We start from the raw sequence: 10,630 nt of genomic DNA on the forward strand, positions 1-10,630 counted from the left end.
TAAAAAACCACGAAGGTTCACGAGAATATACACAGTTGTAATGATATCATATTTGCATTTCCTAACTGTTAAGAATATCAAATGGAAGACAAATTAAAAACAAACCAAGTGAAACCTTATTAATCCAGCTCCTTGTATTTAACATTAAATATATCAAAATTTTCGCCAAAACTGTTAACTGTAATTTGCATTCTTTTAATTGGATTTAAGTGGTTAAGAGATTCTCTAAATGTTTTTCTAAACCTTCCAGACTTGGGGACTAGAAAGTCCAACCGTCCTAGCAAATCTGGAAGAGTTATCCTATTATTAATTAATTTATGTAGAAATTTAACGTCGTTAATAAGGAGAATGTGAGCTATAGTAGGAATGTCCAAATACCCTAGTAAAATATGGTAATCATATGGAGCCTTTTTCATGAAATAAGTATGGCAATATTCAATAAACTTCCGTTGCACATTCTCAAGAAGTACCTTTAGATATCTACTACAACCACACGGGGCACTTGTCTGGTGGACAAGGGTCCGGCTGAAGACGGTGCAGGCTGCCCTGCGCAAGCTTCAAAGGCTTGCCTGCATTGGTGTTACAGGGGCCATGAGATCGACCCCAACTGCTTCCCTGGAGGTGCTTCTTGACATGCTACCTCTTCATCTTTTCATTGAGGAGGAGGCTGTCATGGGGGCCTACAGGCTCCACATTAATGGCTGTTGGGTTCCAAGACTTTGGGATTACAGCCATACGAAGCTCTTTCGGGAGTACGCTGCACTTGAGCCGTCGTTAACGATGTGCTCTGACAAAACCGTTACCAGCTTTGATTTCACTAAGCCATTCAGCATCCACTTTCCCAGTCGGGCCGAGTGGACTAACCTGCTGCCTCTTGGCACTGGGGGTGAAACTATTTGGTTCACCGATGGTTCCAAGACTGATTCCGGCGCTGGCGCCGGCTATTACTGCCAAACTACAAGGGTCGGTTTTTCTGCTTGCCTGGGCACCTTTGCTAGTGTGTTCCAAGCGGAAATTGCCGCGATCTGTTATTGCGCAGACTACTGCATTAACAAAGGGTATAACGGACGGACTGTGAGGATTTATTCTGACAGTCAGGCCGCCCTGAATGCGCTGGACCAGTGTCAGATTACCTCTCAACTGGTGCGTAGCTGCCTTGATCTGCTAGCGCAACTGGCGTCCTGCAACAGGGTTCTGTTGTACTGGGTGCCAGGGCATAGCGGTTATTATGGCAATGAGCAAGCCGATAGATTTGCGAAAAGGGGCGCGGAGGCCAAGCTCTTGGGGCCGGAGCCGGCCGTCCCCATCCCCTACGGGCATGTCAAACGGAGCCTGCATGACAGGATGACTGTCATACAAAACCAGCTCTGGCATGACATGGATGGCCAGAGACAGACAAAACAGTTAGTCAATGGTCCCTGCAGGTCTCGTGCTAGAGACCTAATTTCGCTCAGCAGATGGGATATTAGGCTGGCCACCGGTCTTCTGACCGGACACTGTCGGCTAAATAGGCACCTCCATCTGATGGGTCTTGCTGACGACCCCCTCTGCAGGTCGTGCCAGGAGAAGGAAGAAACATCCGCTCACGTACTTTGCGAGTGCGACTTCTTCGCCTCGCTTAGACTAGAACATTTTGATTCGCACACTGTGGAGCCCTCGCGGGTCTCCTCTTTTACGGTGGAGCGAATTCTTCGCTACGCTGCGGCTACGGGCCTATTCAAGGCCTGATTTTGAGGTTGCACAATATGCCTTTGGCATCGGTGCTAGGGCGTGAGCCCCACCTCATCAACAATAATAATAATACTACAACCACCCCAGGCCAAGCCACCATACAGGACCCGTGATCTCACTAGGGCTTGATAAAGAAGACGGAAATGGTCTAGGGAATGCAATTTCCTACACATCTTCAAGCAAACAGCCAGAGTACGGCGACTTAAAGCAACGCATTTATGTACTTGCTCGGTAAAATAAAGTCCTCTGTCAAAGATCACGCCAAGATCTCTCACAGTGGACTTAAGGGGTATGTGAGCGCCCTCAATGGTATAGTCGTTGGAAATTTCTCTAGCAATTCGCCTTGTAAATGTGACATGCACGGATTTGGTTGGATTTACTGGTATTTTGTTAAGAGAGCACCATCTTCCTATAGAGTCAAGGTAAAGTTGAAGTAATTTACCGTCTAACTTAGAATTAATACTTTTGAAAACTTTATTGTCATCAGCAAATTGAAGAATACGGGAATGTAAAACCGAAAATTGTAAATCGAAAAGATACATATTAAAGAGTAAGGGTCCAAGAGATGATCCCTGTGGAACCCCACAATTAACTTCGTATGTTTTCGATGTGATTATGCCATTGCATTTCAAGACATTGACTCGATTCGCCAGATAGCTAGCAATCCATTCCAAGATATCACCCCCCAATCCAAGGGCCTCTAACTTGTCATGAAGGTAAGAGTGGGAGACGCGGTCGAAGGCCTTGGCCAGGTCAAGGTATACAACATCGACCTGGCCCCGGCACTCGACCTCAGGAGCCACGTAATCCATAAAGGAAACGTGGTTCGTTTCCACACTCCTACCCGGAACAAAGCCATGTTGACAGTCGTTGGGTAGCAAGCTAAACCAACGCTGTAAATGTACGTGTACTACTCTATCAAATACCTTAGCGAGAACGCAAAGAAGGGAAATCGGACGGTAGTTTCGGACATCGCTGGATTTTCCAGACTTGTAAACCGGGACAATGACAGCTTTTTTCCAAAGCGTTGGGAATGAGTGAGTACGGAAGGATAAATTAAATATATGCTCCAATATAGGTAACAATATATTCCCACAGCCCTTGATAACAAACGACGGAATTTTGTCGAAACCAGTAGAGAGTTTGTTGGGTAGACGATTAATAGCAGCATATATGTCCGCTTGAGTTAGTTTTAAACAGTTATGAGGCGTTGTAACTAAGGTAGAAGTATCAAAAGTGTATTTTGAACTAGTTTCAGTATTGTCAGTCGAAATTGTTGAGAAATGCGCCATGAATGTTTCCCCCAATTGCTCCGGATCAGTAATGATTGTCTTACCAATTTTCAATAATATATCAGAGTGTCTGTCTTTTAGATTACCATTGATAAAACTCCAAAATTTTTTGGGTTGGGACAAGGCGTCTCGACAAGATTTTACTGCCATAGCAGCTTTGTCCCTTACTGTAAGCCTTCTCACCAACGAACGGGACAGCCTAAAATTAGCTATGTCGGAGGCTAACCCCGACCTCTTTTTCTTATTAAAATAATATTTTTTGCGCTTGATAGCTTTTTTGGAGGTCCAAAGAATACCAAAAGGGGAAGCCCCGATTATTACGCGGAATCTTGTTAGGGATCGAACTATCCATAGCTGACGTTATATATTCCGTTAATGTCTGGACACAAAAATTAACATCCTGCGAATCCAAAACCACCGACCAATCTGAATCGCGTAAAATTGAGTATAGCAAGTGATAGTTACCTTTTTTAAATTGATATACTGGTTGTAAATTAGGGGAGACCCTACAAATGTCAAATGGACAAAGCAAATAGAAAGGCGGATGGTAGTTGTCAATGTCCACAAATGGATCAAGGAGAGGTACAGTATCAATGCCGTGTACATTAGTAAGACAAAGGTCCAGAAGATTACCATAAGTGGGAGCTGGGTTAATTTGGTTTAAATTAAATTCATAACAAACATCGAGAACATGAGCAGCCTTAGTTCTAGTTTGGTGAGTGCATCCCACACTGCTACCCAGAGTCCAGTTGATACCGGGGAGATTAAAATCACCCAGAATCAGAATTTCACCGTCATAATCTACCAACGAGGATACCAAAACATTCTTAAATTTCCGATACTGAGCGTCGTCATCTGAGGGGCGAAAGTAACCAGTGCCAAGAAGAAGCGGAAGATTATTTTTTAGTTTAAACTCGACAAACACACCCCCTTCGGCACCTTCCAGGTCACTTCGACGGTGAAAAACAAGGGACTTCTTGATAGCAATGAGGGATCCCCCGCCCCTAACATTGACAGAATCCGGATCTGATCGATCCGCCCGAAAAATAGTATAGGAATTTGGAAAATAATCCGAATTAAAATGAGAGTGGTTAAGCCACGTCTCTGTTAAACAAACAATATCAAAATCATTAACGATTAGGTTAGTTAAAAAGGTACTAGACTTGGTTCGTAGACCGCGCACATTCTGATAAGCTATAGTCAGTTCTTCCATTCTTGGACATTTGAAGAATCCGCAGGGGAACCCGCGTCTGAGATTTCACCATGCAGTTCCGAGACATGTTTGTGCTCGTCTCTCGGTACCCCATGGAAATCTGTTAGAAAGCTGTTCGCAGGCCAAATATTGGGATCCCTCATTTTTGGTATGTCAGACTCATCATCACACGTCAAGTAGAATGACGAATGACGGGCATTCGGATTTTTAGTACGCAGTCTTATGCACTGCACCGACTGCACACCTGAATCAGCCCTCAAAAAATCTTGCAGTTCTTTCGACGTGATCCCAACATCCAACCCAGTGGCAAAGAGTGCTTTCTTGACCGCCTTCACTCGACGTGGTGCAGCCTTGATCCGGCTTGTCAAAGACACACCCGAGACCACAGGCTTAGATGCAGGAACATGACGAGTGGAGTTGATGTCAGTTTTTGTTTGCAAAGCCTTGGGTAATGCTCCAGAGAATGAAGGAATGGAACCCTGTGGCCAGGGCAAGGCAGATGGGTTGAGAGCGCCAGGACGGTTAGCCAATGGTGGAAAAGATTGAGCTTCGTCCCTAGAAGCCCGTGACCCAAGCGGGGCTTGAAATGGTATTTGGCGACTGGCAAGTTCTCGACGAAGGCCAGCGTTCTCATTTTCTAATGAAGCCAGACGTTCTTGGAACTCTGATAACGTAGCTTGCATCTTAAGTAGGATGGTGTCGTTGCTATCCAATTTATTCATCATTTTGTCCAGTATCGAATCAGATTCCCTAGTGAGGCTATCAACGCTAAGTAGATGGACGAATGCTTCGTGCACCACCTCTAAGATGAGACCCTTATCGCCCTCAGCCAGCTTAGCAGGTGGTTTAGGCGCAGGTATGGCCCCATTGAACTCTTTATCGCGGGGTATGGCGCTATTACTATGTCGCCGAGCCGGACTTCTAGATTTGCGAGTAGCGGCTTTGCATTCCGTACAGGTAAAGTATGAATTAGGGGTACAATCTTTATGTACACGGCGCTTGCATAGTCCAGTGCAAAAATGACACTTTTGTTTTCCATAAAACCGATTATCGCAAACACAACAAGAGTCTGAAGAAGCAGGCATACCGTAGCAGACGATACCGGAGGTACAGAGTTTAATAAAAGGCTATGTGTAGTACCGTATCTGCAAAGTACACTCCTTTTCCAAAGTTGTAACCATTAGAAGGAGCTTCTGGTGGAGCAATACGAAGGCCTTGAGACAAAATGCCCATTAAGTTTGGGGTTCTGGAACCATGCCATAGTAGCTTTCTATTAGGGAATTTTTGGAATTCTCGGTAGCGTTCGCGTTCTCCCTGACGAGTAATTTTAAATATTTGATCGACTTCAAGTTCACAATCACTGTGAAAATCAGCGCCCGTGTTGTTTACGTATGTTAATAATGTCTCGAATTCTTCAGAATCTCTATCTAATACTTCAATTTCAGTTTTCAATTGTTCATAATGTTGATCTATTGGATCTTTGGTCGTTCCACCTTCCTCTTCAACTAACTTGTAACCGATCTCCACTTCAAGAAGGAAATTTGGCATTTCTACCTTGGATTTTATTATCTCAACATTATCCAAAAGAGGGACCCTTTTGGTTCCAAAATCATGAGGTATTAGCGTGAAGAATGTATTGGTGCAAGCTATTAGCTGGGCTTTCTTGTTTTCGTTGGGTTCATCGTCGAGTAAAGCCAGGAGTTCCGTCAAAACGGAATACGCCTCTTCAATTTGGTTCTTCGATAGTTTTCCTAGTGGCATTTTCTTCAGATCAATTTCTAACTCCCACACGGCCTTGTTCATTTTCTCCACGTCAAAGATAAGGCGAATTAGTTCTTGGATGGCGTTGGGAAGTTTAGATCCAGATCCTACAACCAGTTTTTCTGAAGTTCCATAGTCAATGTCAAGTGGATACATTTTATTAGGAACCTTTGAGGCAGTGTGGCGTAACTCCCACGGAGTTCCTGTTTTTTCTTCGAAAAGCCTTTTGAATTCGGCAACAGCTTCATACTTAGTAACAAAGTGTTCCGTCTTGTTATCACCAATAGTAGTTCCAACACGTCCCCAGCTCCGAAACACATAGTAATCCTTTCCTTCGTCTGACTTTAGAAGTTGAAGCTTGTAAAACGAATTAGATCCTTGAGTAACGACGACGTTTCCGAGAACAGCGTTGAAAGCTCCTTCTTCGTTTTGAAACACGTGTGTGCTGGCTTCAAGATTTGAATCTGGGTCAACAGCTACGCTGCCTTTCACTGTCAGTTTAACTTTCGTGCTCTTTCCAGATGAGAATGTTGAGTCACTATTTCCTACAGCCGCACTTTTGAGTCTTTTTTCAGCAGCGTAAGAATTAATTCTGTCTTGAGGATTTCCACCCCAACTGGCTATGCGGTATTGTTGGATCGTAGAAACTAAACCTCCATATTCCACAGCACTTAAAAAGTCCTCAGATACAACGTGAACATCGTGTTCCTTAGCTTCACGAATTTCCTTGATATTTTTCTCAACATCTTCCTTGGTACTTATAACGCAAGCTGTAGTTTTGTCAATTTGAGAGACAACATTGCCTCCTAATCTCGCTATGCTTTTCTTTAGAGAATCTTTGGAACTATGGAGATTACCAATCAACACTATTTTAGTATCGTCCAATGGCTGTGGCTTTCTCTTGACACCCGAGGTTGATGGCAAATTTTCTGGTGTACTTGGAGTAGGTGCGTTTGTAGGAATGTAACGGTCTTGCTCTATGTATTCGTAGCTGTTTAAGAATGCATATTCCTCTTTTAGGTGATCTGGAATCTGGAAAGGCTTTCTTCTTGGTAGTTTTATTACATTTGTACATTTGCTCCATTCGCTTGCATTTCCAGTACAGTGATAACCATCATTTGAGAAAACCAATTGTCCACCGTCACTATCTGTGCAAGGTTCAAGAGATCCAAACGTCATGATTTCGGAAAGTCTATCTAGAATTTCGCTGTTTCCTGAAGGAATTTTTTGGTCGTTATATTTTAATAGTTCCACCATTTCTTTTTTTTAATATTTTTTTCAAGCTCGTCACGATGTTCATAAATTAACTGAGACTGTTCCTCAAGAATTTTTTTCTCGCCCCGATCAAGTAATTCCTCTTTCTTTATCTTATTTGGTGGAGTCACTTCAATTTTCTTTATCTTTTCTTTGATGGCCTTTTGATCTTCAACGCAGAGTGTCTTAAATCCTCGTATTTTAGATCCATCTTTAAAAAACTTCAGAGTTTCTCTCGCTTGTACCAACCAATCAACGTGATACCACGCTGGTAGTGGACCAAATCGTCTAGCTTTGCACTCTGTCTGTCAAGTTTTGAAATGCGAGCTTGATCTTTTACGATTGTTTCTCCACAACCTTTACAAGATGACCGATTACTTTTGGCATATTCAGTTGAGAAGTCTTGAATTTCAATGGAGGAGCTTTTTCTCTTCGTTCTAGGGCTGTGCGAATACTCGAATTTTCGAATAGTATTCGTTTAATTCGAATCGATTATTCGATTCGACGAATCGAATTTGCCATTTGGAGAAAAACGAGTATTCGAATTAAGAAACGATTATTCTAAAAGAAATTCGAATAACCGATTTACATACGAATACAGTTCCCTTAACCGAATAATCGCTTCCAAGGGGCTAAATTCGAATAGAAAACGAGTATTCGATTGGAAATGGGAGGGACTGTGGTCACATGACATATATGAAGCTGTTTCGTTTATGGAATTTCATTGCCAATGCGCAATTCGCGATGTTTTGTTTTTCTCTCACCAATTACTCAGTCTAAGGAAAAGTTCCATTCTATGTGGAACTACAATATTTTTGCGTGTATTTAGGAAACGATTAATTGTTTTGAAAAGAACATCCGTCTGATAAAACCGAGTATTCATATTTTCGAGTATTCTTTTAAAAAACTAGTACTGCTAGGTGTATTTAGAAAACGATTAATCGCTTTGAAACGAATATTCGTCAGGTAAAACCGATTAATTGAAAAAAAACGAGTACTCGAACCAGCATTTTTGATAAACGAGTAATATTCGTTTGAACGAGTACTCGATTCGGATTTCGAATAGGAGATTTACTATTCGATTCGTATTCGATTCGGTTTGAAAAACCACTATTCGCACAGCCCTACTTCGTTCCTTTAGATGGGGTATTGCTTGAAGCAGCAGGTGCTGCTTGAGACCCACTCGGAATTTCACTCCTTATTTTCTCTTGATCTCTCCAACGTAAATCCTCAAAGTGTGAGATGTCAGCCTCAGTTGACACTTTAAACTTTTGAGAAAAAGCACCGAAAATGGTACCACTTTGGAATCTTGTTTCCACAATAAGAAATTAATGTTACTCGCGTCATCAGATGCTCAATTTTGATATTTTACCTTTCTATCAAAACTTGACGCCTGAATAATTGCCGCCATTCTTAGCTCATCCTTATCTATGCGCCTTTTACAGCTTTTGCATGATGACCAGCCACTTTTGGCATATTCGGTACGCCACGGTAGACCTCGATCCATCTCTAAATCATAGAAAGAGGTTTGAATAAGTTAGCACAGCTTGACTATTTGGTTTACTTTTCTGGTTAATGATGTATTTAAAAACCAAAACGTTATGTACGGGTCTTAGTTGCAGCAGAAGTAAGATGAGACTGGAAGTGAAGAGCTCAAGCATTGGTAGTAGATCCTGGCACTAGTGAACAAATTTGAGGATTTCATGTCGCTTCCATCACTAGAGGGAAAAAATTGGTCGAGTTTCAAAAAATTTCCTACCCATACATGAGGTAGCTCAAGCATATTTCCTAAAGCTACTTCGCAGAGGAGCAACAACCCGGTGTTGTTCTCTCGACTGGCGTGACAGTATTTGGCACTTTCAGAGACCTAAAAGAATCAAATATTTGAAGTTAGCAACCTATAATTTAACTCTTTATTAAAAGGCTATGTGTAGTACCGTATCTGCAAAGAACACTCCTTTTCCAAAGTTGTAACCATTAGAAGGAGCTTCTGGTGGAGCAATACGAAGGCCTTGAGACAAAATGCCCATTAAGTTTGGGGTTCTGGAACCATGCCATAGTAGCTTTCTATTAGGGAATTTTTGGAATTCTCGGTAGCGTTCGCGTTCTCCCTGACGAGTAATTTTAAATATTTGATCGACTTCAAGTTCAAAATCACTGTGAAAATCAGCGCCCGTGTTGTTTACGTATGTTAATAATGTCTCGAATTCTTCAGAATCTCTATCTAATACTTCAATTTCAGTTTTCAATTGTTCATAATGTTGATCTATTGGATCTTTGGTCGTTCCACCTTCCTCTTCAACTAACTTGTAACCGATCTCCACTTCAAGAAGGAAATTTGGCATTTCTACCTTGGATTTTATTATCTCAACATTATCCAAAAGAGGGACCCTTTTGGTTCCAAAATCATGAGGTATTAGCGTGAAGAATGTATTGGTGCAAGCTATTAGCTGGGCTTTCTTGTTTTCGTTGGGTTCATCGTCGAGTAAAGCCAGGAGTTCCGTCAAAACGGAATACGCCTCTTCAATTTGGTTCTTCGAAAGTTTTCCTAGTGGCATTTTCTTCAGATCAATTTCTAACTCCCACACGGCCTTGTTCATTTTCTCCACGTCAAAGATAAGGCGAATTAGTTCTTGGATGGCGTTGGGAAGTTTAGATCCAGATCCTACAACCAGTTTTTCTGAAGTTCCATAGTCAATGTCAAGTGGATACATTTTATTAGGAACCTTTGAGGCAGTGTGGCGTAACTCCCACGGAGTTCCTGTTTTTTCTTCGAAAAGCCTTTTGAATTCGGCAACAGCTTCATACTTAGTAACAAAGTGTTCCGTCTTGTTATCACCAATAGTAGTTCCAACACGTCCCCAGCTCCGAAACACATAGTAATCCTTTCCTTCGTCTGACTTTAGAAGTTGAAGCTTGTAAAACGAATTAGATCCTTGAGTAACGACGACGTTTCCGAGAACAGCGTTGAAAGCTCCTTCTTCGTTTTGAAACACGTGTGTGCTGGCTTCAAGATTTGAATCTGGGTCAACAGCTACGCTGCCTTTCACTGTCAGTTTAACTTTCGTGCTCTTTCCAGATGAGAATGTTGAGTCACTATTTCCTACAGCCGCACTTTTGAGTCTTTTTTCAGCAGCGTAAGAATTAATTCTGTCTTGAGGATTTCCACCCCAACTGGCTATGCGGTATTGTTGGATCGTAGAAACTAAACCTCCATGTTCCACAGCACTTAAAAAGTCCTCAGATACAACGTGAACATCGTGTTCCTTAGCTTCACGAATTTCCTTGATATTTTTCTCAACATCTTCCTTGGTACTTATAACGCAAGCTGTAGTTTTGTCAATTTGAGAGACAACATTGCCTCCTAATCTCGCTATGC

General features: G+C 42.1%; 1 protein-coding gene across 1 annotated transcript; it reads right to left on the reverse strand.

Annotated features, from left to right (window-relative positions):
* Positions 1-237: 237 nt before the first annotated feature.
* Positions 238-4,208, reverse strand: LOC149666711 (uncharacterized). Its single transcript, XM_089841621.1, has 6 exons — positions 4,187-4,208; positions 3,897-4,127; positions 3,421-3,824; positions 2,195-3,377; positions 2,007-2,140; positions 238-300 (listed from the first exon to the last, which is right to left on the reverse strand). The coding sequence occupies exons 1-6, from the start codon at positions 4,206-4,208 to the stop codon at positions 238-240; spliced, it is 2,037 nt and encodes a 678-aa protein (XP_089697747.1).
* Between the last annotated feature and the right edge of the window lie 6,422 nt (positions 4,209-10,630).

The sequence above is a fragment of the Phalangium opilio genome, unplaced genomic scaffold, assembly GCF_054372755.1.
Source record: "Phalangium opilio isolate 3A_F unplaced genomic scaffold, DU_Popi_V2 ptg000060l_1, whole genome shotgun sequence".
NCBI classification, from domain to species: Eukaryota; Metazoa; Arthropoda; class Arachnida; order Opiliones; family Phalangiidae; genus Phalangium; species Phalangium opilio.

Excerpts from the sequence above, each read along its gene's own strand:
- LOC149666711 (XM_089841621.1), bottom strand. The coding sequence starts at position 4,208 with ATGTGCGCGGTCTACGAACCAA. Across the intron at positions 4,128-4,186 it reads GTGCGCGGTCTACGAACCAA|AGACGTGGCTTAACCACTCT; the intron begins GTCTAGTACCTT and ends TTTGTTTAACAG. Across the intron at positions 301-2,006 it reads ACATACCCCTTAAGTCCACT|GATAACTCTTCCAGATTTGC; the intron begins GTGAGAGATCTT and ends AATTAATAATAG.